Source organism: Scyliorhinus canicula, chromosome 4 (genome assembly GCF_902713615.1).
Source record: "Scyliorhinus canicula chromosome 4, sScyCan1.1, whole genome shotgun sequence".
Lineage (NCBI taxonomy): Eukaryota > Metazoa > Chordata > Chondrichthyes > Carcharhiniformes > Scyliorhinidae > Scyliorhinus > Scyliorhinus canicula.
Genome location: NC_052149.1, coordinates 8,558,795 through 8,585,109, shown reverse-complemented (window position 1 = coordinate 8,585,109; position 26,315 = coordinate 8,558,795). Strand labels below are relative to the sequence as shown.

At 48.4% G+C, this 26,315-nt stretch overlaps 1 protein-coding gene across 8 annotated transcripts in view; it reads right to left on the bottom strand.

Moving 5' to 3' along the window:
• Window positions 1-26,315, bottom strand: part of ttll7 (tubulin tyrosine ligase-like family, member 7) — a 302,308-nt gene that overhangs the window by 68,811 nt on the left and 207,182 nt on the right. For all 8 annotated transcript variants that reach the window (XM_038793673.1, XM_038793671.1, XM_038793677.1 and 5 more), the window contains 7 exons: window positions 23,667-23,825; window positions 20,111-20,205; window positions 13,963-14,110; window positions 13,796-13,869; window positions 10,294-10,429; window positions 5,164-5,250; window positions 4,017-4,191 (listed from right to left, as the gene is read on the bottom strand). In XM_038793673.1, the coding sequence (XP_038649601.1) occupies window positions 4,017-4,191; window positions 5,164-5,250; window positions 10,294-10,429; window positions 13,796-13,869; window positions 13,963-14,110; window positions 20,111-20,205; window positions 23,667-23,825 (874 nt within the window). The remainder of the gene's footprint in view (window positions 1-4,016; window positions 4,192-5,163; window positions 5,251-10,293; window positions 10,430-13,795; window positions 13,870-13,962; window positions 14,111-20,110; window positions 20,206-23,666; window positions 23,826-26,315) is intronic.

Genomic DNA, 26,315 nt, shown 5'->3' with positions numbered 1-26,315 from the left:
AAGATAAGGTGCAGTTCCTCCAGTTTGCACTGGGCTTCACTGGAACAGTGCAGCAGGCCAAGGACAGACATGTGGATATAAGGACAGGGCGGTGAGTTGAAATGGCAAACGACAGGAAGATCTGGGTCTTGCTTGTGGACGGAACAAAGGTGTTCTGCAAAGCAATCACCCAGCCTGCATTTAATCTCTCCATTGGGAGCAGCGCCTGCAATAGACCAAAATGAAGAGTGTTAAGACCCTTGGATGGTGAGCAGGGAGGAGGTAAAGGGGAAACTGTTGCACCTTCTGCAATTGCATGGGAAGGTGTCATACTATGAATGTGAGGTATTGGGGTGATAGAGGAGTGGACCAGGGTATCCCGGAAGGAATGGTCCCTGCGGAATGCTGACGGAGGAGTGAGGGGATGATGTGTTTGGTGGTGGCACCATGCTGGAGTTGGCAGAACTGGCGGAGGATGATTCTTTGAATGCGGAGGCTGGTGGGGTGAAAAGTGAGGAGAAAGAGGACCCTTCTCGGAGGATCTGGGAGGGGGGAGAGGGGGTGAGGGCAGAGGTGCGGGAGATGGGTCAGACACGGTTGAGATGGGTCAGACCGCAGTGGGTGGGAAGCTACAATTAAGGAAGGAGGAAGACCTGTGATCATCACCGTCTTGGGAAGTGGCATCATCGGAACAGATGCGATGGAGGCGAAGGAACTGGGAGAAGGGGATGGTGTCCCAACAGGATGTGGGGTTTGAAGAGCTGTAGTTGAGGTAACTGTGGAAGTCAGTGGGTTTGTATTAGTGGACAGTCAGTGCGTCCCTGTAAATGGAGATAGTGAGGTCAAGGAAGTAAGGGGAAGTGTCCGAGGTGGACCATATGAAGGTGATAGAGGGGCTGATTTTTTTTAAATTGCCTTTAACATGCGTTTTGCGAGGGTGAGCATCATTTTGCTGTGTTTTCCTGGCTCTATCCACTTTTCCCTCAATGTTTTTTTTGTATGAATGGAGGCGCAGGGCATAATAATGAAGCTGAATCAACTTTGTTGGTGTCCTTGTGTTTTTTTTTTTCGGTTTTCATACATGGATAAATATTCCTTGCTGTACTGGACAGGTTTGGAGGGTTTGTTGCGTTATTTGCAAAAATGGAAAAACTCTAAATAAAAAAAAATATTTTTTTTAAATCCTTGTCCTCTTTCAGACGATTGGCATCAAAAGTGGATGTTGAAAGGAATTGGGAGAGACCGGAACGAGGGACGCCATTTTTTAAAATGGTGGAACGGGGAGTTGAGGCCACAATTAGGTCAGCCATGGGCTTTGCTGAATCATGGCTCCTAATTCGTATGTTTGTCTGTTCACTGTTTGTCATACCTCCAAGTTTGGCACCGTTGGGAAATTTTGCTCTGTGTTCCTAAATCTAAATCATTTGTATGTAATCAAGTAATATTTGTGTGTCTAAGTCATAGTCGAGAGACCTGAGCACATACTGTAGGCATATTGGATTGGATTGGATTTGTTTATTATCACTTGTATGAAATGAAATGTCACAAGTAGGCTTCAATGAAGTTACTGTGAAAAGCCCCTAGTCGCCACATTCTGGCGCCTGTTTGGGGAGGCTGGTACGGGAATTGAACCATGCTGCTGGCCTGCCTTGGTCTGCTTTAAAAGCCAGCGATTTAGCCCAGTGTGCTAGACCAGCCTCCTTGTACCGAGGTGCAGTGAAAAGTATTTTTCTGCAAGCAGCTCAACAGATCATTAAGTACATGGGAAGAAAAGGGAATAAAAGAAAATACATAAGAGGGCAACATAAGATATACAATGTAACTACATAAGCACCGACATCGGAGGAAGCATACAGGGTGTAGTGTTAATGAGGTCAGTCCATAAGAGGGTCATTTAGGAGTCCGGTAACAGCGGGGAAGAAGCTGTTTTTGAGTCTGTTTGTGCGTGTTCTCAGACTTCTGTATCTCCTGCCCGATGGAAGAAGTTGGAAGAGTGAGTAAGCCGGGTGGGAGGGATCTTTGATTATGCTACCCGCTTTCCCCAGGCAGCGGGAGATGTAGATGGAGTCAATGAATGGGAGGCAGGTTCGTGTGATGGACTGGGCTGTGTTCACTCTGAAGTTTCTTGCGGTCTTGGGCCGAGCAGTTGCCATACCAGGCTGTGATGCAGCCAGATAGGATGCTTTCTATGGTGCATCTTTAAAAGTTGGTAAGGGTTAATGTGGACATGCCGAATTTCCTTAATTTCCTGAGGAAGTATAGGCGCTGTTGTGCTTTCTTGGTGGTAGCGTCGATGTGGGAGGACCAGGACAGGTTTTTGGAGATGTGCACCCCTGGAAATTTGAAACTGCTAACCATCTCCACCTCGGCCCCGTTGATGCTGACAGGGGTGTGTACAGTACTTTGCTTCCTGAAGTCAATGACCAGCTCTTTAGTTTTGCTGGCATTGAGGGAGAGATTGTTGTCGCTACACCACTCCACTAGGTTCTCTATCTCCCTCCTGTATACACGTCAGTGACACATCATTGAAGGACTGAGGAAGTGTAGCACTGCCGCAGGGTGTCAGCTTTCAGGTTTAAACAACGCCCTGTCTGCCATCTCAGGTGAATGTAAGAGGTCCCATGCTGCTATTGGAAAGAAGAGCAAGCTGTTCGCCCCGGTTTCCTGGCTAATATGTAACCCCGGGAAACGCTTCTAAATAAACAGCTAAGCTGATCATCATCCCATGGTTGTGCGTTCGGAGCTTGGCATTGGCTGTCGAGATTCCTGTATTTCAGCATTGATGACACTTAAGCACTTAATTAGCTGTAAAGTGAACAAAGAACAATACAGCACAGGAACCGGCCCTTCGGCCCTCCAAGCCTGCGCCAACCATGGTACCTGCCTAAACTAAAACCGTCTGCCCTTACGGAGTCCGTATGCTTCCATTCCCATGCGATTCATATATTTGTCTCGATGTCCCTTAAATGCCACTATCGTACCGGCTCCCACCACCTCCCCAGGCAGCACGTTCCATATATTTACCACCCTCTGTGTAAAAAAACTGCCTCGCCATCTGTTCTAAACTTTTCCCCACGCACTTTAAACCTATGTCCCCCAGTGCTTGACTCTCCTACCCGAGGAAAGAGCATCTGACTGCCCACTCTGTCCATGCCACACATAATCTTGTAGACCACCATCAGGTCGCCTCTCAACCTCCGTCGTTCCAGTGAGAACAGACCGAGTTTATCTAACCGCTTCCAAAGTGCTTTGGAACGCCCTGCAGTCGTGAAAGATGGTCTTTCTTTTCACAGAAACAAAGGAAGCAATTTACAGTCTAGAGGAGAGGAGGCAAATTTCTCGCTGTGGTCTAGAAATTCAGGCACAGTTATCATCATATTCAGGTTTGGCGGTCAGACTCCCCCGATTGGTTCAGCCAATGGCAGGCACTGGAACTGGTTGAGGCCCGAATCTCGTTTGCCAGTTCTTCCGACTAAAGGAGGAGTCATGGATGGGAGACAATCAGAGGGCACGTGGAACCAAGAGGTGTATACTTGACCAGGCCATGCCTGCAAATCGCAAAACAAAATGGATACTGCTCGATGTGACTCCGTGACCGGGCAGCACCTGCTGAACAATCCCGAGAGCGCTGAGGGCTACATTAACAATCAATTTAAGCTAATCAGCCGAGCTCCTAACGTGGCTCATTTACACTTGCTAGAAGTGACGCACATTCATACACAAGGACCCGATCTCTGCAAATAAAAGGAATATGTTCAAGCCTTGCGCCTTTTTACGAATTGGGCTTGAGGAGTCTTTAGTTCCCCATTGCTTTCTCCAGGGCAATGCCTCAGCCAATCAATACTGACCTGCCACCCAATCGGCAACCATCTTTCCTGTGGTGTAAATTTATGTCCAATTTGTCCTGATGAGTGTGAGAAGAAAAGCTTCGGCAATATGCCCCTCGTTTCAGCAATAGGAATTTTCTAAACCTTACAACATAGCTAGTGTTTATTGAAGGAAGATCTCGGTAAATACAGGCACACTGGGAAACCTACCTGATCGTTCTGGAGACTCATACTTCCTTCCTTTTCGGACATAAATAATTTTTTCATCTCTTAGCTGCTCGTCCTCCGTATCTGTATCGGAACTGCAGCTGCTGTTACCACTACTGCTACTATCATCATACTTCCTTGAAGTGGGCTCTGTTGTCTCAGGCATTGAGAACAGTTGCTGCGGGACACAGAAACAATTTTTACGTTTCACCAACAAGGCTCCTCGATGCACACAAAGACAAGGCACCACATTGTCCTGTTCTCTCTGCCTTGGTCCACACTTGGACACCAGATGACTGCTGGAGCTGGGTGGGTGGAGAGCTAAATTCAGGGAGTTTCTGGCAGAGGGGAGGGTTGGGGTGGGGCGGGGCACTGGCCAGGTGGGAGGGGAAACCCCAGGGAAGTACAACTTGCAGGGCCCCAGGGAGGCCGGTAAATAATAGAATAATAGAATTTATAGAGCAGGAGGAGGCCATTCGGCCCATCGGGTTGGCACCGGCTCTTGGAAAAAGCACCCACTTCAGCCCACACCTCCACCCCATCCCCGTAAACCAGTCACCCCACCTAACCTAAGGGCAATTTATCATGCCAATCCACCTAACCCTGCACATCTTTGGACTGTGGGAGGAAACCAGAGCACCCGGAGGAAACCCACGTAGACACGGGGAGAACGTGCAGACTCCGCACAGACAGTGTCCCAAGCCGGGAATCGAACCTGGGACCCAGGAGCTGTGAAGCAACTGTGCTAACCACTGTGCTACCATTAGGAGATAGCCCCCACCATTTCCCCACCCAAGCATCCCTCGGAATGGGACCTGACAGGTTTCAAATCTGCCACCCTCTAGCGCCCGCTGTCTGTAGCAGGGCGGACGGTGTCCCTTAATTAAGGGCCTCAATTGGCCCAAAGGTGGGTGAGCCACTTGGCACCTCTCCTGCTGTCTGGGAAGCTGTGGTGCGGCTGGGCGCTGGCAGGCAGTAGCCAGGAGAGGTGCCCTTGGCATCATGCCACCCCCAGGGAAGGGTAAAGTTCTGCCTCTGCTGTTCACATCAGTTCAGCCATTGTCAATTTGAATCAATCTGCCAACTTCGCCCAAAACTCTGTGGTGTGCCTTGCACGAGTGAGTGCCTTGCACGAGTGCTGAATTCATACCTTTGGTCCCCTCTGACGAGGCGATTTCCCCAGGAGTTTTTCATCGTCCACTTCACACTGCTCCAGAAGATCCAGGATATCTTCCTCCTTTAGAAAGATTGACATGATCTTTTCCATCATTCAGTAACAAATTAATAATCATAATCTTTATTAGTGTGACAAGTCGGCTTACATTAACACTGCAATAAAGTTACTGTGAAACAACCCCAGTCGCCACACTCCGGCGCCTGTTCGGTACACTGATGGAGAATTCAGAATGCCCAATTCACCTAACGAGCGCGTCTTTCGGGACTTGTGGGAGGAAACCGGAGCACCCGGAGGAAGCCCACACAGACACGGGGAGAACGTACAGGCTCCACACAGCGATCCAAGCCGGGAATCGAACCCGGGCCCCTAGCGCTGTGAAGCAACAGTGCTAACCACTGTGCTCCCGTGCCGCCATTCTCCCTGCCACTGACGGGCAATGGTGAGGTGGCTGAATTGGGAAGACTGGTTTTGAAGGATGAATCTAGCCACAGTCTATGTCACAGTCCCTTCTTTCTTTTCACCATCTTGTTTTGGTCAACTGCTATATTTTTAAGGTTCCCTCCATCCCCACCCCCTCAGTCAATTTTGGTCTCTCCCATTTGCTTCCTACCTTCAATGCTGAAGAGCCTAATTTCCAGCCTTAAGCCTGTTACACTTGCTGCTCAATTGTCCTCTCGGCCCCCCCCTCCTTCCTTGCTCAGATTGAAAGTTATAAGTATGTATTGGTGCCCCAACTCTCTCTGTGATGTATCCTTCCAGGCTTGCGTGGCTCCAAAGCCATTTGGTGCAATTGTAACTGCCAGAATCAAAATCTCGCCCCGAGACCTGTGCAGCAGCAATTTGAGGATGACGTGCTGCCAACGCCAGGCTATCAGATTCATATACTGATCTCAGAGCCTGAGACTGTTGCCACATCGATCAGCGGGGAAATAAATGACTGTTTCAGAAACCTGATACTAACCCATTAATTCTCCTGGCTAGGTGTCAAATCAATTAACAATATTGGAAACAAAAGGTTCAGAGCTTCCTGCCGGGATTCGGTGGGGATGGAGGGGGTGTGGGGGAGGGACCATACCCAGGAGGTACCGAAAAATGCTTTGGAGGAACCCCCCCCCACCTCCAACAATGTCCACACACATAGGAATTGCCCAGGAAGTTGAAAATTCCCATGGGTGTTTGGCCTGCGCTGGGAATCATCTGAAAATTCGATTGATTCTGGAGACGTTCCAACCCTTTCAGCAGAATTAGTAAACCAGGAATGATTCAAACCACTTCAGTTGCGAGGGTCATTTGGAGAGGTTGGGATTCTTCTCCTTGGAGAGAAGAAGGCTAAGAGGAGATTTGATAGAGAAGTTCAAATCCTTGGGGGGTGCTGAACAAGAGCAAATCGGGAGAAATTGTCCCAACCCCGGGAGCAGGATGGAGGGTGGGAGGGCACAGACTTAAGGTGAAAGAAGCACATGTGATGTGAGAATAAGCTTTTTCACACAGCGAGTGGTTGAGGTCCGGAATGCACGGCCTTCGAGCGCGATGGAGGCAGGTTCAACTGAGGCATTCAGGGGAGGGCATTAGATGATTATTTGAATCGAAACAATGTGCAGGGTTACGGGGAAAAAGGCAGGGGACTGGCACTGAGTCATAATGCTCGTTTGGTGAACCAGTACAGATATGATGGGTCAAACGGCCTCCTTCTGCACCATAATAATTCTGTGACTCTGAACTCCTGAGTAGCTACACTACCTACTCCCCTCCCTCCCTGTTCCCTCAGAGGATCCCCTGACTTCACCCCCTCCCCCCCCCCCAGTGGACCACCCGAGTATCACCCCCCCCACCCTTCTGCCCCGTCTACTTTCCTGAACCCCCCAAAATACCCCCCCCCCACCCACTCCACCATTCCTGACCTCACAAATACCCACCACCTCTGATTACCCTACCTATTCCCTCAATATGCCCCACCCCAACTATCCTCCTGACCCTTCACCCTGACTCTACCCTATCCCCCTGACTACCCTAAACTAACCCCCCCACTACCCCAAATCGCCTCCCAGACCCCAACTAATCTGACTACCCTCCCTAGCTCCAGACTAAGCTCCCAACCCCCAAACACCTTCCTCACTGCCACCCCCGACTACATATCTACCCCTGAACATAACCCACGCACCCCCTGACTACCCTCACAATCCTCCATTCACTAACAGATTCACCTTGACCCATCTTACTCTAGATCCCAACCCATTTACCGCCTCCCCCCCACCCTTTTCTGGCCCACTCTACCGCCTATGGCCCTCCCAACCACCCTAACCGCTCACCAACGTACCTCACAGACTAACTTCCTCCCCAGCTTCTCACAGTCCCTGGGATCTTTAAAGCTCCTCGCTTTCTGGCAGCTAGAGCTGTAAAAGGTAGGGTGAGTTTTCACGTCCCGCAATGCTGCTATTCTGCACAGGAGAGCCCCAGGAGCCAGCGCACTGTCCATTTCTGAGGAGGCCCAAGTCGGAAGACCGGGCGGGAAATCTTCAGCTCCCGAGAAAAGTAAGTCAAAAGGAATGCTGTGTCACTCCGACAGCAATTCCCATTCCTCGGAAGTTCTGGCCCATTATTGGAGCCAGCCACAGGAGAGCCAGCAATCAGCAAGAAAAAGTGCTGCCTGCAAAGTTAGCCTTTATTCACCAGCTTCCAGACGAAGGGAATCACTAAGCTATAATCAGGCATTGGCAACCAACGCTCAATTAGCTGGATCAGATTCCTAAAGAATGGCTGGTGTGAGCACAACTCTACTATTAGCAATTTAAATCAACCTGCCAATCTGGCCCAGGATCACAGGATAGTTTGGGCGCCTTTACTTGATAATGAAACAAGAGGAAAACCCCAATTGTATGATGGTTTTTGTGATAGTATTTGGCAATGCCTTTTTGTGGTAGATTGTGGTCTGGACTGCCAGGGAGCCTGAAGCATTTCCAGGTTGGAGCACAGAAAGAAGAATTTGGCATCAGGAGATCATTCTTATTCCAGACATTGTCCAAATCCTTTCCATTAGTTTGAATGGAAGGGCAATCAGATGGCTGATGCCAACAACTCATGAACAGTGTGAAGGCTTTGGGTTGGATGCAGAAATGATTTACAGGTATAGTTCCGGGTGATGAGGGACTTCAGTTACACAGACAGATTGGAGGAGCACTTTGAGGAAGTGACAAAGTTAATTGATGAGGGAAGGGCTGTAGATGTCATATACATGGACTTCAGTAAGGCATTTGATAACGTTTCCCATGGCAGGTTGATGGAAAAAGTGAAGTCGCATGGGGTTCAGGGTGTTCTAGCCAGATGGATAAAGAACTGGCTGGACAACAGGAGACAGAGAGTAGTGGTGGAAGGGAGTGTCTCAAAATGGAGAAAGGTGACTAGTGGTGTTCCACAGGGATCCGTGCTCGGACCACTGTTGTTTGTGATATCCATAAATGATCTGGACGAAGGTATAGGTGGTCTGATTAGCAAGTTTGCAGATGATACTAAGATTGGTGGAGTTGCAGATAGTGAGGGGGACTGTCAGAGAATACAACAAAATATATATAGATTGGAGAGTTGGGCAGAGAAATGGCAGATGGAGTTCAATCCAGGCAAATGCGAGGTGATGCATTTCGGAAGATCAAATTCAAGAGCGGACTATATGGTCAATGGAAGAGTCCTGAGGAAAATTAATGTACAGAGAGATCTGGGAGTTCAAGTCCATTGTACCCTGAAGGTGGCAGCGCAGGTTGATAGAGTGGTCAAGAAGGCATACAGCATGCTTGCCTTCATCGGACGGGATATTGAGTACAAGAGTCGGCAGGTCATGTTACAGTTCTATAGGACTTTGGTTCGGCCACATTTGGAATACTGCGTGCAGTTCTGGTCGCCACATTACCAGAAGGATGTGGATGCTTCAGAGAGGGTGCAGAGGGGGTTCACCAGGATGTTGCCTGGTATGGAGGGTGCTAGCTATGAAGAAAGGTTGAGTAGATTAGGATTGTTTTCATTGGAAAGACGGAGGTTGAGGGGGGACCTGATTCAGGTCTACAAAATTATGAGAGGTATGGACAGGGTGGATAGCAACAAGCTTTTCCCAAGAGTGGGGGTGTCAATTACAAGGGGTCACGATTTCAAGGTGAGAGGGGGAAAGTTTAAGGGAGATGTGCGTGGAAAGTTTTTTACGCAGAGGATGGTGGGTGCCTGGAACGCTTTGCCAGCGGAGGTGGTAGAGGCGGGTACGATAGCATCATTTAAGAGGCATCTAGACACATATATGAACGGGCGGGGAACAGAGGGAAGTCGATCCTTAGATAATAGGCGACAGGTTTAGATAAAGAATCTGGATCGGCGCAGGCTGAGAGGGGCGCAAGGCCTGTTCCTGTGCTGTAATTTTCTTTGTTCTTTATGGGGGAGACTGGGGCGTTACGTATGAGATCGCAGCCTGGTATGGCAACTTCTTGGCCCAAGACTGCAAGAAACTACAGAACGTTGTGAACACCGCCCAATCCATCACACGAACCTGCCTCCCATCCATTGACTCCACCTACACCTCCCGCTGCCTGGGGAAAACGGGCAGCATAATCAAAGACCCCTCCCACCCGGCTTACTCACTCTTCCAACTTCGTCCATCGGGCAGGAGATACAAAAGTCTAAGAACACGCACAAACAGATTCAAAAACGGCTGTTACCAGACTCCTAAATGACCCTCTTATGGACTGGTCTGATTAATACTACACTCCTGTATGCTTCAGCCGATGCCGGTGTGTATGTATATTCAATGTGTACCTTGTGTTGCCCTATTATGTATTTTCTTTTCATGTACAAAATGATCTGTTTGAGCTGCACGCAGAAAAATACTTTTCACTTTACCTCGGTACACGTTCCAATAAACAAATTCAATCCAATCAAATCCAAGATAGTCACTAATTAAATCCGGTAGGATAATTAGCAAAGAGGTTTCTCTTCAATTTCTTATTTGTATCTATTAGTGTTTCCACATGGTTAAGGCCCTTAGTCTGGACTCAACAACAAATGAAAGCACCTCTACCCGATTGAAAGACTGCCATCAATTCATCCCTCAGATCCGATGGTCAATACCTTCATGTGGTTCAGTGGGTTACTGAGTTCCTTCTGGAGTGAGGCTGCTCTCCCAGCCAGGAAGGTCTGGAAGGCGACACAGATGAGACTCTCGTACTTTTCCAGCAACTGCTTATCATCGGGAGGGTAGATTCGCCTGTTGTAACAGAGACGTGGAGAAAACATGATTGCTTTCAGTCATTCTTAATGATATAGAATCACAGAATGAGGCACAGAAACATACATAGAAAATAGGAGCAGGAGGAGGCCATTCGGCCCTTCGAGCCTGCTCTGCCATTCATTATGATCATGGCTGATCATCAACTTCAATACCTTGATCCCGCCTTCCCCTTTATATTTAGCCCCAAGAGCTGTATCTAATTCCTTCTTGAAATTACGCAATGTTTTGGCCTCAACTACTTTCTGTGGTAGTGAATTCCACAGATTCACTACTCGCTGGGTGAAGAAATATCTCCTCACCTCTATCCTAAAAGTTTTACCCCTTATCTCAAACTATGACCCCTGGGTTCTGGACTCTCCCACCATCGGGAACATTCTTTCTGAATCTATCCTGTCTAATCCTGTGAGAACTTTAGAAGTTTCTATGGGATCCTCTCTCACTCTTCTAAACTCCAATGAATATAATCCTAACCAATTTAGTCTCTCCTCTTATGACAGCCCCACCATCCCAGGAATCAGCCTGGTATACCTTCGCTGCACTCCCTCCACAGAAATAACATCCTTCCTCAGATAAGGACACCAAAACTGCCCACAATACTCCAGGTGTGGCCTCACCAATGCCCGATACAATTGCAGCAAAGCATCTCTATTCCTCTACTCAAATCCTCTCGCTATGAAGGCCAACATGGCATTTGCCTTCCTTGCTGCCTGTTGTACCTGTGCGATTACTTTCAGTGACTGATGCACAAGCACACCAGGATCTTCCTGAGACAGCACAGAAGATGACCATTCGGCCCACCGTGCTTGTGCCAGCTATTTGAAAGAACAATCCAATTAGCCTCCTCTAACTGCCCTTTCCCCATAAACGTGCAAATTGTTCACCAACGCTTTGAAACATTTCTGCGATGGGGACCCACAGTTACCTTTGGCTCATTTCCTGGTGTCCCTATTAATATTGGCACACTCTCATAGACCCCCCCATAAAGTGTGGCATGCTCCTCTTAGCTCACAGCACCACACCCCCCATGGTGATGGAGATAGTCCTCCGCCATTGGTGGAAGTGGACCCACACGCACAGGTTTCCCGGTGATATGGGATGGCTTCAATGGGAGATCCCGTTGACAAGCGCAGAGAGTAGAGAGTCCCTCCGCCAGCGAACAGCACGCTGCTGAGAAACACGCATCTGGGGGACCGGGGAATCTGCTCCCGTCTCTTCTCGCAGGTAGATTTAAAATATCCTATAGCACTATTTACAGGACAGCAGGGTAATGATTCCTCACTCGCGGGTATCTGATATAGAATCCCTACAGTGCAGAACGAGGTCATTTGGCCCATCGAGTCTGCACTGACCCTCTGAATGAGCACCCGACCTCCCGCCCCCGCCCTATCCCTGTAATCCCACCCAACCTGCGCATAGACAAAGAATTTACAGTGCAGAAGGAGGCCATTCGGCCCATCGAGTCTGCACCGGCTCTTGGAAAGAGCATCCTACCCAAGGTCAACACCTCCACCCTATCCCCATAACCCAGTAACCCCACCCAACACTAAGGGCAATTTTGGACACTACGGGCAATTTATCATGGCCAATCCACCTAACCTGCACATCTTTGGACTGTGGGAGGAAACCGGAGCACCCGGAGGAAACCCACGCACACACGGGGAGGATGTGCAGACTCCACACAGACACTGACCCAAGCTGGAATCGAACCTGGGACCCTGGAGCTGTGAAGCGATTGTGCTACCCACAATGCTACCGTGCTTCCCTGTCTCAGGACGCTAAAGGGGCAAAGGTCAGTCCACCTAACCTGCATATCTTTGGACAGTGGGAGGAAACCGTAGCACCCGGAGATAACCCACGCAGGCACGGGGAGAAGGTGCAAACGCCACACAGAATTTTACCCAGTAACCGAAGGAATGCTAATAGAATGTTATTGCTTATGTAAAGGAGAATGAAAGATAAAAATGGGCAGGTTACGCCTCAGTTATTCAGTTAATGGTGAGACCACATCGGGAGCACTATGCTAGTTTTGGTCTCCTTGTTTAAGGATAGATATGGATCATCGGCAGCAGTTCAGAGAAGGGTTACCAGCCTAATACCTGGAATGTGTGAGGTGTCTGATGAGAAAAGGTTGGAGAGGCTGAGCAGCACGGCAGCACAGTGGTTAGCACTGTTGCTTCACAGCTCCAGGGTCCCGGGTTCAATTCCCGGCTTGGGTCACTCTCTGTGCGGAGTCTGCACGTTCTCCCCATACCTGGGTGGGTTTCCTCCGGGTGCTCCAGTTTCCTCCCACAGTCCAAAGATGTGCCGGTTAGGTGGATTGCCCATGCTAATTTGCCCTTAGTGTCCAAAAAAGGTTAAGTGGGGTGACTGGGATTGGGTGGAGGCGTGGGCTTGAGTGGGGTGCTCTTTCCATGGGCCGGTGCGGGCTCTTTGGGCCGAACGGCCTCCTTCTGCATTGTAAATTCTATGAAGAGGTTAGGCTTTTATTCGCTGGCTTTTGGTAGAGGAAGAGGCGACTTGATTGAAATATATAAAATCCTGAAGGGTATTGACAGAATGGATGAGGAGAGGATATTTCCTCTTGTGTGAGAAGCTAGAACTAGGTGAGTCACAGTTGAAAAATAAAGGGTTGACTATTTAGGAAAGTTATGAAGAGAATTTGTTTTCTCTCCGAGGGCGGTCAGTCTCTGGAATTCCCTTCTTAAAAAGGCAGCGGAAGCAGAGTCTTTGAATGGTTTCAGACAGAGCTAGCTAGATTATTGATAAACGGGGCTTTGGCGGGGGGGGTGGGGGGGGGGGGGTTAGCAGATGTAAGCAGGAGGTTATAATCACATCAGCCACAAAATTATGAAATGAAAAAATGAAATGAAAATGAAAAAGAAAATCACTTATTGTCACGAGTAGGCTTCAATGAAGTTACTGTGAAAAGCCCCTAGTCGCCACATTCCGACGCCTGTCCGGGGAGGCTGGTCCGGGAATCGAACCGTGCTGCTGGCTTGCTTGGTCTGCTTTAAAAGCCAGCGATTTAGCCCAGTGAGCTAAACCAGCCCCTTAAACACAGGTAGAATGTGCAAACGCCACACGGACAGTGATGCAGAGCTGGGATCGAACCTGGGACCTCGGCGCCGTGAGGCAGCAGGGCTAACCCACTGCGCCATCGTGCTGCCCTCAAATTATTGAATGGCGAAATAGGCTCGAAGGACTAAGTGGCCTACTCCTGCCCCGAACCTGCATGTTCGTACATTGGTATCTATGAGCCAACAATTCCTGTCACCAAACCCTCGTAATGGAGCCTCAAGGCGTCTTTTATCACCTGTCGTATAAAGTCTTATTTTCTTTTACCTGTAGTTACCCAAATTTTGATTTTCATGCGCTTCCCTCGAAATCCGTTTGCGGACTTGCACAAGTCTCTCCTTCTAAGAGTGGGAGAAAGAAAAGGGTTTTAAAGATGAGGCGGGCAGCCAGAGAAACAACAAGGCTTCCGGCCGGGAAGGCAAGTGGCCGCTTACCAGCTCCTCTCTCCTCCTCTCCAGCGAGTGCCGCTGTTTCTCCCACTCCGAGGAGCCAGCTGACAGGCGCTTCACCGACCCGTGCCCGTACAGCCTCCTCTGAGCTTCAGCCTTCTGCTGGACCAGATTCTTCCGCCTGTCGCTGGTGCTGAAAACAGAGAAACAAACCCCCAACTGACAAAACATAGAGAACATGAGAGCAAAGCGTGTGCATCGACTCTCCACATCATCAACCCTACACATTTTCCTGGCTGGTCCAGACGAGCTCTTTGTTCGTTTCGTTGAATTAGACAATCAATAAGTGAAAATGGCTGAGTACTCAACTGGGAGGCTTTGAGCTGGAGTCATTAATCAATCTTCGCCAGCACAGATGCTCAATTAAAGTTTTAAAGAGTTCAGACATTACCGTGATAATGCGAACTAACATTCTCGACAATGATTTGATGTAGCTCCACTGATGGCCTGAGGGGGTCTGAGTAACAGTGCACTGCATTTAACCAAAGTTAATTCTCGGATGAGTTAAATGATGTTAGCTGAGGTGGTGATAAAACTGTCACAATTAGCCTCGATGCCTTTAGATCAGGGCGGCAAGATTTGATTACACTGGCGAAAAGTAGCACAGGAAAGAAAAGCATTCGCAAGTGCACGGTGCCATAGAACCCCAACAGTGCAGAAGGAGGTCGTTCGGCCCATTGAGTCTGCACCGACCCTCTGAAAGAACACCCTACATAGGCCCACTTCCCCGTCCTACCCCCCTAACCCCATAACCCGACATAACCTGCACATCTTTGAACACTAAGGGGCAATTTAGCATGGCCAGTCCACCCAACCTGCACTTCATTGGTCTGGGGGCAGCATGGTAGCGCAGTGGTGAGCACTGTTGTTTCACAGCTCCAGGGTCCCAGGTTCGATTCCCGGCTTGGATCACTGTCTGTGTGGAGTCTTCAGGTTGGAGGTTGCAGGAATGGGAGAGGTGACGCCATTGTGATGAATGTAGGAATTTCAGATGTATTGTATTAGAGGTGTTTGGTGCAGTGAAAGTTACACACCCGGGTTAGAGTGTGTTTGACTGCTGCAGTCATGTTTTAAAAGACATCCTAGTTTGAAAGGTTGGCAGAGAGGGGTGAAATTAAAGCATCGTAAAAAGCTCTGGCTAATACAGTTTTGTTTTGATTACGGGGAATTCCCTGTGGAGTTAATGAAATGTCAGCTTGGTAAGGTGATGTCGTTGCCGGGCGCAGTTATGGCATCAGGCATTTTGAGAAAGAAGTTCAGGTCAGATCTGAATGAAGCTGTGCCCAGAAGTCGAGCAGTGTTGCTCTCACTGCATTTCAGTTCAAAAGAGATTAACAGCCTTTAAAGAGGTGCCGACGTGTCTGAGACCAAGGGGGAGCTGAAACAAGCTGAGAAGCATCTTCTGAAGACAGACAGCCAGAGTTTCTGCATGAGTCTGACTGGAGTCAGATCTTGTCTTTAAAGCAGTATCACAGGATTTTTCACTTTCAAGGAACATTGGTGCAATTCTCCGTCAGCGGGATCACCCGGTCCGCCGGCAGCGCACCCACAACCCCGGGTTTCCCAGCGGTGTGGGGTGGCCAGGACGAGAAGCCCATTGGCCGGCTGCGGGAACGGGGAATCCTGTTGCCGGCGGGGGTGTGCCGCACAGGAAAACGCGGCTTGCGGACCAGCGAAACGCGCACCATCTCCATAAAGTAAGTATTCCCGGGTGCCAATGGTTTAGTAGTGGATTGTGAGCGGAGATGGGGTTTTTTTCTTGTTGTTTAAGTGGGAATAAAGAAAGCAATTATGGGACACAATATTCACTGTATTGAGTCGTATTGTTCAAGTAATTGTAAGTTATTTTCCAGTATGACAGTAAAGATATTTTAATACTGTATTAGTGATGAAGTTTGTTTTAATATGCCCCTCTGTTTCTTGGTGAAATCAATCCTGGGGCGAGGTATCATCACAGTCTTACAAAATTGAAATAAAATATTGGAGTTTCTGTCCAGTATCCTAACCACTGCTGGGCTCTGGTCTGGGATGGTAATCCATGGAGTGATTCAAATGCAAGGATAAGAATTTTGAAGTTGGGACTCTGGGACACCAGAAGCCAATGCAAGTGAAATGAAAATGAAAATCGCTTGTTGTCAACAGTAGGCTTCAATGAAGTTACTGTGAAAAGCCCCTAGTCGCCACATTCCGGCGCCTGTTCGGTGAGGCTGGTACGGGAATCGAACCGTGCTGCTGGCCTGCCTTGGTCTGCTTTAAAAGCCAGCGATTTAGCCCAGCGTGCTAAACCAGCCCCTAGTCAGCGAGGGCAGTGGGTGATTGGCACATGGGATTCAGTGGGTTGCTCAGGACGAACAAAGGCAGGGAGGGTGACGCATCGCCATTCACTGGGCAACTTCTGTGGCTGAGTAAGCAGGTTTCGTGCAAAGCTTATCCGTCACCAACCGCAACAGGTCTGTAGCAGTCGGGTATTATCCACCGGCTCTGTAATCCTACACAGTTTGACATGTTGCTCGATGAAAGAGACCACAGTACATTGGATGTAGATCAGACTTTGTATCTGTCAGCTTAGTTTCTCATCAATTACGCTAAATCCCCTATCAGACAGCAGGCTGCCTTTCATCCTTCCCATTTTGATTGTGGCATGAAGAAAGAAAAGTCACTGTGGGCCACTGTATCCGCGGTGTGCGATAATAGCTCACATAGGCTATCTGTGTAAATCAGCGACTTCTTTCTTATGGAGATGAATCACCCGCAGAGAGCTTATGCATTGTTCGTTGTGTTTGAGCTTGCGACAGAACATACAAGCAAATTTTTTTAATATCAGGAGACAAAGCCAAGAAAAAGGATTTAGAAAATACTCACTTGGTAGCACAGAACTTGAATCTTGCTGAAAAGAGGCATGTTGCCAAAGTTTTTCCATCTTGAACTCATCACGACAAATGCAAGAATGGTAAATCTCAGCTGGTCATGGCAATTTATAATGTAGGAGAAAAGCTTTGCTCCTGTGGTTAACAACAGCTGCGATTGTCTGAAATTTGCCATTCTTGCCCGAGTGGATCCATAGAATCCCTGCAGTGCAGAAGAAGGCCATTCGGCCCATCAGTTCTGCACCGACCATCTGAAAGATCACCGAACCCAGGCCCAATCTCCTCCCCGTCACCCCACCTAAACATTTTGACATTAAGGGGCAATTTAACATGGTCAATCCACCTAACCTGCACATCTTTGGACTGTGGGAAGAAACCAGAGCACCCGGAGGAAACCCATGCAGACACGGGGAGAACGTACAAAGTCCACACAAACCTGAGGACAGAATCGAATCAGGTTCCCTGGCGCTCTGAGGCAGCAGTGCTGAATACTGTGCTACCGTGCAAGCTGAGAAACCCCGACAAAATGTATCGATTTACAGCAAATTTAAGAATGGAATTTGGGAACACATATTTTCCAGAGAGAAGCAATAGATTTCTGGAATATGTTGGAATAATCATGGCGATGACGTTTTAAGTCAAATCATGTGATAATTGCCTATGGTTCTCGAGAATGAAGAGGTGGATATGGTGAGGTAGGGAGTCGATCGATTTGTTTAAAACGTGGAGGCACGTTTGGGTTCTAGTAACCTTTCTTTGTACTCCAATAACAGCATGATGACCTGTGGGATGAAAAGCTCAGATGCTACAGTGCCACTAATGGCTGGAGGGCGCAACTGAGATGTGACATGTTGACAAAGATTACTTTCTATTACAAATGTTGTCATGGGAATTCATACTGGGAAGGTTCAACCCAAATATGAAGCAGGACAACTGGGAGTAAAGTTTCATAATCAGGAAGTGTACACAGATAAATATTTTTAATACATCAGTTGTTAATATCCATCGCTTACACACTCAGGCGGTTTGAAAATAAGGTAGTTCTCTCTCACATTATTTGTCTCTCTCTCTATTTACCTCTCCTCTTTCTTGCTTTCTCCCTCTCTCTCTCTATCTATCTCTATCTATCTATTGCAGGCAAATGGGGTTAGCTTAGATGGGCTTTTTGGTTGGCATGGACCAGTTTGGGCTGAAGGGCCTGTCTCCGTGCCGTAGATTCTATGATTTCTCTGTTTCTCTCCTTTTTTCTCTCTGTCGCTCTCAATCTGTCTTTCTCAATCTCTCTGACACACAATCTCCCTCTCAATCTCTCTCTCTCGGGCGGCATAGTGGCACAGTGGTTAGCACTACTGCCTCACAGCTCCAGGGTCCCAGGTTCAATTCCGACCTCGGGAACTGTCTGTGCGGAGTTTTCACGTTCTACCCGTGTGTGCGTGGGTTTCCTCCGGGTGCTCCGGTTTCCTCCCACAGTTCAAAGATGTGCAGGTTAGGCAGATTGGCCATGCTAAATTGCCCTTAGTGTCCAAAAAAGGTTAGTTCGGGTTTCTGAGTTATGGAGATCATTTGGAGGCGTGGGCTTAAGTAGGGTGCTATTTCCAAGGGCCGGTGCAGGCTAGATGGGCTGAATGGCTTCCTTCTGCACTGTAAATTCCAGGATCCCATTCTTAGTCTCTCTCTTTGTGCCTCTGTCTGTTTCTCCAACTCAATTAATTTCTTTTCACCTTTCTCTGCTCTCTTTGTGGTGCTTTCTCTCCTCTCACTCCATCTCTCGACTTTTTGGTTTTATCTCCTCAACTTGTCTTCTCCCATCTTTTCCATCCGGGCAGGAGGAGTGGAGAATGGGACAGGTGGAGGTGCCCTGAATGGTTGGCAGCGTTTGGGGTGAGGGTGGCAAGGGAAGCGATGCCCACAGAACCCCTACCATATCTGCTTCCCCCACCCCCCCAACTTCCATTCTAACCCTTAACTACCCCTGCATCTTCCCACGCCCAACTCTCTTTCCTGCCATATCTTCACTCCCAACACTACCTGCTACCTCTTATTAGAACACAGAACAGGCCCTTCGGCCCTCGATGTTGTGCCGCGCAATGATCACCCTACTCAAACCCACATATCCAACCTATACCCGTAACCCAACAACCCCCCCCCGTTTAACCTTACTTTTACGGGCACTACGGGCAATTTAGCATGGCCAATCCACCTATCCCGCACATCTTTGGACTGTGGGAGGAAACCGGAGCACCCGGAGGAAACCCACGCACACACGGGGAGGACGTGCAGACTCCGCACAGACAGTGACCCAGCCGGGAATCGAACCTGGGACCCTGGAGCTGTGAAGCATTTATGCTAACCACTATGCTACCGTGGAGAATGGGACAAACTATCAGCTCAAATATTTCCTCCTACCTTCCTCCTGCTCAGTTTAGCTGTACCTCCTCATCCATTATGCCTCCACTCCCGTTTGCCCCTCCGGATGCAGCTGAAACTCGTTAACCCTCAACCAGTTTCCATCCGCCTCTCTTCCCCCCCTCACACACTTTACCTTCCCATCGATTACCCTCAAAATTGTTATTTGCATTCAAAACTCAACCTTTCTTTGTTTTTTAAAATAATATCAAATTACAATAAGGAAGTAACCTGTCCCCTTATCCTTCTTTATATTTCTGTCTTTCACACTGCCTGTCTCTCTCTCTCTTCCACTCTCTGAAGTATTAAAAGTGATGTGGAGATGCCGGCGCTGGACTGGGATGAGCACAGTAAGAAGTCTTACAACACCAGGTTAAAGTCCGACAGGTTTGTTTCGAACACGAGCTTTCAGAGCACTGCTCTCTATATGCGCGATCTTCCTGGAGATCCTCTCCACTTTGAGCCGGCAGTTTGCAGTGTCGATGGTAGCCATGATGTGGAGATGCTGGCGTTGGACTGGGGTGAGCACAGTAAGAAGTCTTACAACACCAGGTTAAAGTCCAACAGGTTTGTTTCAAACACTAGCTTTCGGAGCAGTGCTCCGAAGCTAGTGTTTGAAACAAACCTGTTGGACTTTAACCTGGTGTTGTAAGACTTCTTACTGTATTAAAAGTTAGAATCCTTCGCCAAAACTTTCGGACCGCGCTGGGATTTCCTGCGGCAGATGCGAGGACCCATTTAAATCCCCGTTGACTTCAGCGGCTCGGGAAGATCCCGCCCCTTGTTTCAAAAGAAAGCCAGTGACTAATTCTAATTGCCGACAATTAATTATCTGACGTCAAATTGTAATGATAGCTTACCGTATGTTGAGCAGCTTCAGTGCATGGACCAGCACTCCTTTCTTGACTTCGAAGTCGATCTTTTGATCGGTTCCAAAACTCGGGGCCCGGTTAATCTGGTCGGGGTTTGGGGCGGGGTTGGGAGGTGGGGAGAAAATATTTCAAAGCATTTTGTTGAAGGATAATACTTGAACATCTCAAGAAACATGTTTGAAACGGTTCATTCACCAATTTGTTTTGGCCAGTCTATGTCGTTTCCGCCCCCTTCCCCCTCCCCCCACCATCACAATGTTTAAATGACCCTAACCAAGGTGATGCAGAGTCATAGATAGTCATAGATATTTACAGCATAGAAACAGGCCCTTTGGCCCAGCTTGTCCATGCCTCCCAGTTTCTATCGCTTGCCTACATTTGGACCATATCCCTCTATAGAAAGGGAATGTACGAATTCTAAAGTCTCAATCTGCCTGAACGCATCATCCTGTCTTGTCAGGAATACTCTGCATTCCCTGGAAGCGGATATATCTCAGAACTCACAGCTTGCATTTACATGGCATGGTGTTCCCCAAACTGAATTCCGTCGGAGACATCTTGGTGTTCCGCAGTAGTTCTGGTCTTTATAAATTTGAAGCAAAAGCTGTCCAGCCAGCTTGTCCAATCAAAGGAAGTTTTCGCACTGCGTTAGCGACTGATCGGCTCACCAGTGCGCCTTTCAGTAGCCAATGCACTGAGAATCCAGCCCCTGATTGGACGAGCTGAAAACTGGAGTAAAGTGAGTATTCAACGCCCCAGGCAATGTCGAGGGTGAAGGAAAGCGGGCGGCGGAGTAAGGTAGGCAGCAGCGATGGAAGGGGAATCGACCATGGAGCAAGGGAGAGAGGTGTGAGAGTGTGCGTGTGCGAGAGGAGAGAGTTGATGGTGAGAGTGTGTTTGAGAGAGATAGAGAAGAGAGTGTGAATGTGTGTGAGAGAGAGGCGTGTGTGTGTCTGTGAGAGAGGGGGAGAGGGGTGATGTGGATACACGGCACCTTCCCATGCAATCGCAGAGGGAGCAATACCTGCCTCTTTACCTCCTCCCAGCTCACCATCCAAGGGCCAAAACACTCTTTTAAAGTGAGGCAGCGCTTCACGCGCCCCTCCGTCAATCTGGTCTATTGCAGTCATTGCCCCCAATGCGGTCTACTCTACATTGGAGAGACTAAATGCAGAGTGGGTGACCGCTTTGCAGAACACCTCCGGTCTGTCCACAGGCAGGACCCAGACTTTCCTGTTGCCTTTTCAACTCACCGTCCTGCCCCCATGACCACATATCCATCCTCGGCCTGCTGCAATGTTCCAGTGAAGCCCAGCACCAACTGGAGGAAAAACACCTCATCTTTTGATTAGGCACGTTCCAGCCTTCCGGACTAAACATTGAGTTCAACACCTTCAGACTGTGTACTCTCTCCTCCACCTTCACCCCGTTTTTATTTCTATCAATTTATTTTCATTTCTTCCATTGATCCATTTTTCCCTCACCATTGTCCCCCCCACCCCACTTGGGCCATCTGCTCCCTGTTCCGAGTTGCCCTTTGCTGACCTCTGTTCTGCCATTAACACATTCTGATCTCTTAATGTGCCCCTATTAGCACCCTTCTTGGTTATTATCACCATTTACATTCCCTTTGTCTTTCTATTCACTACATCTTTGTCAATCGCCACCTATCATTGGCCCTCTATCCAGCCCCACTGTCCCTCCCGCCACGACAGTATAAATCAGACTGTATTTGCAGTTCTCCAGCTTTGACAAAGAGTCATCCAGACTCGAAACATCAGCTCCCTTCTCTCTCCACAGATGTTGTCAGACCTGCTGAGATGGCTCAGCAGTTCCTGCTGTTGCTTTAAATCTGACATATTGTTCTTGACTAGCCCTTTCTATCCCACTTATTTTGTTAGATTTTCACCTACTTCACGTGGGCAGTGGTTGAGCATATTGACCGTAGACCCATTATGGAATCCATCTGCTTGTGAAATGAACACAATCAAAATCAGGGCCCTCCAAAGGGTGTGCGGTGCACCCTGTCAAATAACCGCCCAGTCAGTATAGACTGAAGGTCAGTCTCGTTACTTTCTGAACCTTTATATGTTCTGTTTGCAACAGAGGGTGTTAAATGCTGTTGAACAGAGGTGTTCAGAACCATGATGGCTTTTAATAGAGTAAATAAGGAGGAACTGTTTGCGGTGGCAGAAGGGTCAGTGAAGGAAACCCGCTATTTCTGATAGGTAAAAAGATCATTGATTAGCTATTTTGTTATTAGTATAAAAACCCAGTTCAAAAATCATTTTAAAATGGATCCCATCATAACACTGCAAAAATGAACAAACATAACCTGAGTTTGCAGAAACACATAACTTGCAAAAATAAAGCACAGCATTTGAAACATTTTGCAGTCAGGCTAGAAACAAATGCAACATTTCTACTGAGGGCCAAATCGACATTATAGTTCATATGAGCTCTCCATTGTTCAAAAGAAAGGAATTGCAGATTTCAGCACATGTCCAATGATAAGAGCAGTTTGCATTCCAATACACATTTAAGAATTCCACATGCAACATTTATATTAACTTTAAATATAAATTGCACATTGAAGACTGACAACCCAATCATCGAATCAAATGTATTGAAGACTCATCCAAAACAATCAGTATGTTACAGGGGTAGGAACAGATTGACTCAGATTGAGTGTACACGAGACTACACTTAACCACGGGTAGATTTCACAAGTCGGTGACTAGAGGACACAGATCAGAAGGTCCTCCATTCTGTTCGAGTAGAATTGTAGAATCCCTACAGGTTATTTAGGAGGCTATTCAGCCCACTGTTTCTGTACTGACCCTTTGGAAGAGCACTCCACCCAGGACCCACTGTGCCACCTTGCCGCCCCAATTCTCTAACCTACACTCCACATGGTGAAAATGCGAGATGGCAAACCTCCCTTGAACCTCCATTCTACTGCTCAAGAAAGAACAGGTTGGCTACCATGGAGTGTTCCCTCACATCCTTCCCTCAAACAATTACAATCAAAACACCAAGTGATGTTTGTAGGCTGTGGGTGTTGTGCAGCGTCAAGAGTTTCTGTGCTTCCAATAAAAACATTAAACTATGTCTCTCTGCCACCTCAGGTGGTTGACACTGTACCGATATCCACTGCACTCCGATTCATTGTGGAAAGTTTGAGATGTGGACGGTGTGAATGCCAGCATCTTTTCTCTTTCACGGCTGAAGGAAGTCGCTCAGTTAATTCCCCAATTTATCATTTGCCTGACTCTCCCATCTTGACTTGACGTATTACACGCATGGACTGGTATTGGCTCCCTTCCTGTGAGGCAGACTGTCTGTCACCCGAGAAGGTGAGGGATGAATTTCCCTCCCAATCCACTGGAAATGAAGGTACATGTTCGGGTGTCAGCTCTGGCTCAAGAACAACATCCCCCCCCCCCCCACCCTTTTAATTAGGTGGCTGTGTGATTCAGGTCCCACTTTGAAGAGTTGAGCGTAACACTTAAGCCAGTGGAGCCCTGAGGGAAAGCGCACTCACCTCCAGGAGCCAAGGTTTCAACTTCCTGTCCAAAATAATGTCAAAGCCGAGAACTTCGAAACAGACGCTGTTGCTGCCTGGGTGCTGACCAGGTCGACACATGCGGTAGGCATGCAGGATGTGAGGTTCCGCCACAATCAATGTCTTTACAACTAGGTCCTGTGAGAGAGGAACGTTCAATTAAAGGAAGAAACTGCATTTGTATAGCAACCTCAGGACGCCCCAAAGTACTTTTGAAGCTGATGTGGGACACAGTGGCCCAAATTTACACAGAGCAAGCTCCCAAAACCAGGAGCTGACGAGCAGATATATTGACATTGCCTGAGGGACATTGCCCAGGACTCCACAGAGAATTTGCCTGTTCTTCATTGAAATAGCGGTCATAGGGTCACTTACAGCCACCGGAGTTGGCCCTGGTTCGATGTCTCATCTCAAACACAACATCGCCAACGTTCCCTGGAGTGTCAGCTTAGATCTTATGGGGGAAGTGGAATCAAACAACTATCTGTCGAGCATGCTACCACTGAGCCATGACTAGCCAAGGCAAAGTGCACCAAACACTAACAAGAAAAAATGCAACAGAAAAATAATAATAATAATGTTTCTCATTATCACAAGTAGGCTTACATCAACACTGCAATGAAGTTACTGTGAAAATCTCCTCATCGCCACATTCAGGCGCCTGTTCGGCGATACAGAGGAAAAATTCAGAATGCCCAATTCACCTAAGAAGAAAGTATTTCGGGACTTGTGGGAGGAAACCGGAGCACCCGGAGGAAGCCCATGCAGACACGGGGAGAACGTGCAGACTCCGCATAGACTGTCACCCAAGCCGGGAACCGAACCCGGGTCCCTGGCGCTGTGAAGCAACAGTGCTAACCACTGTGCTACCGTGCCGCAGATGGTTTAGATACAGGCTAGGGTACGTTCCATCAAGGGGAATGGTAGAGGAGAGATGGTCTGGGCACCTTGGGTGAGGAGGGAAATAAAGAACATGATAAAACCAAGAAAAAAAGACCTCATGGTGCATGTCAGGTGAATTCTTCAAACAAGGGCCAGCTTAAACATAATTTTCAGGTGGGAAGTGAAGAGGAAAATAATACTGGCAGAGAGATGGTATGCGAATACAATGGCAGTCAACAAACCTTGACACTGAGCTGCAAAAGGAGATAGCAGGTCAGGTTAGCAAAGGCTTGGACCAAGCGGAATGTCGGAGGGAAGGCTGGTTTTCACGATCCTCCACTGGTTTGTTTGAAGGTACGGGTCGAAAATACGACCTATGTGGCACCTCCCAGCCTGCCCCTGACCTCTCAGCCATTTTATTTGGGGGGAATGGAGTCATCAGGCGGGCAGCTCGCCCTTGGATCCATTGAGGGCCTAACGGCCACATGAGTGTGTCATCCCACCCCTGCCTGCTATTTTACCCAGGGTGGTGGGGTGGAGGTGGGGTGGGTGGGAGGGGGTGCTCTCTGGCCACTGGGTGTGCAGCATGTCAGGCAAAAAGTGGGGAACCTCCTTTGAGGGGCCCTCTCTGCTCGTCAAAGGCATTCTCCCCCCCAACAAGGTCAGATCTCCCTTTTAATCCACCCCCCACCTTGCCTCTCAAATTGAGCCCAACCTCCCTCACTCCCCGTTACTGGGGCCTGGCAGCCTGGACCTGCCAATACCCCGGATGTACCTTCAGTCCAGCTGCCTCCCCTTTGTTTGTAATCCCAGCAATGGCCAGGGCTTCATCCTGCCGCTGCTAGGTGTACAGGGGCTGGATGGGCTGGCAGCTTTCCAAGGTGGGGCTTCCATTCCAAATGGGGACAGAAGTCTTGCCCGGAGCCACTTTGTGTAATTTGCCGTGTTTAATCCGGCTTCGGGGCAGCAGGTTTTCCGTGGCCGGGCATCCAGCCGACAATTCAGTCGGGGGAGGGGAGGGATGGGCGGGGCAAGAGGGCAGGAGACACGGCGCCCTGTAAAACCAAGGAGCATTACAGCACAGAAGGAGGCCATTCAGCCCATCAAGAAAAATAGAAGTGGGGATGTTTAGAGAGGGAATCCCAGAGTTAAGGGCCTAGAGAGCTGAATGCATTGCCATCAACGATGGAGTGTTAATAATTGGGGCTGGGCAAGAGGCTAACATTGGGTGAATGAAGAGATCTTGGAGGTTTGTAGAACTGGAAGAGGTGAGATGCTAGGAAGGTCGGGGAGGTGATGTGCTGACATTGAAATCAATGGGGTGTGATTTCCTTTTCACGAGGCTCATTCCCCTACCCCATGGTCATAACCATGTAACCCCACCTAACCTGCACATCCCTGGACACTAAGGGGCAATTTAAAAAAAATTTTAGAGTACCCAATTCATTTTTTTCCAATTAAGGGCAATTTAGCGTGACCAATCCACCTTGCCTGTGTAATGATATGTAGACAGGCATGTAATTAAAAGGTTAATCACAACACTTAGCTGTGACGCTACCACTAGAGGGCGCCACTAGATCCACTCTCTAACTCAGCTCCCAAAGGCTCTTGGTCCCTTTCCACACAGGGGTAGCTAGACAGCAGTAGTATAGTATAGTTAGATCACAGCCTAGACACCACGTGTAGTTCAGATACAGTTTATATAGTTATATCTCATTACTTCTAGAGTTAGTTCAGTAGAGTGTC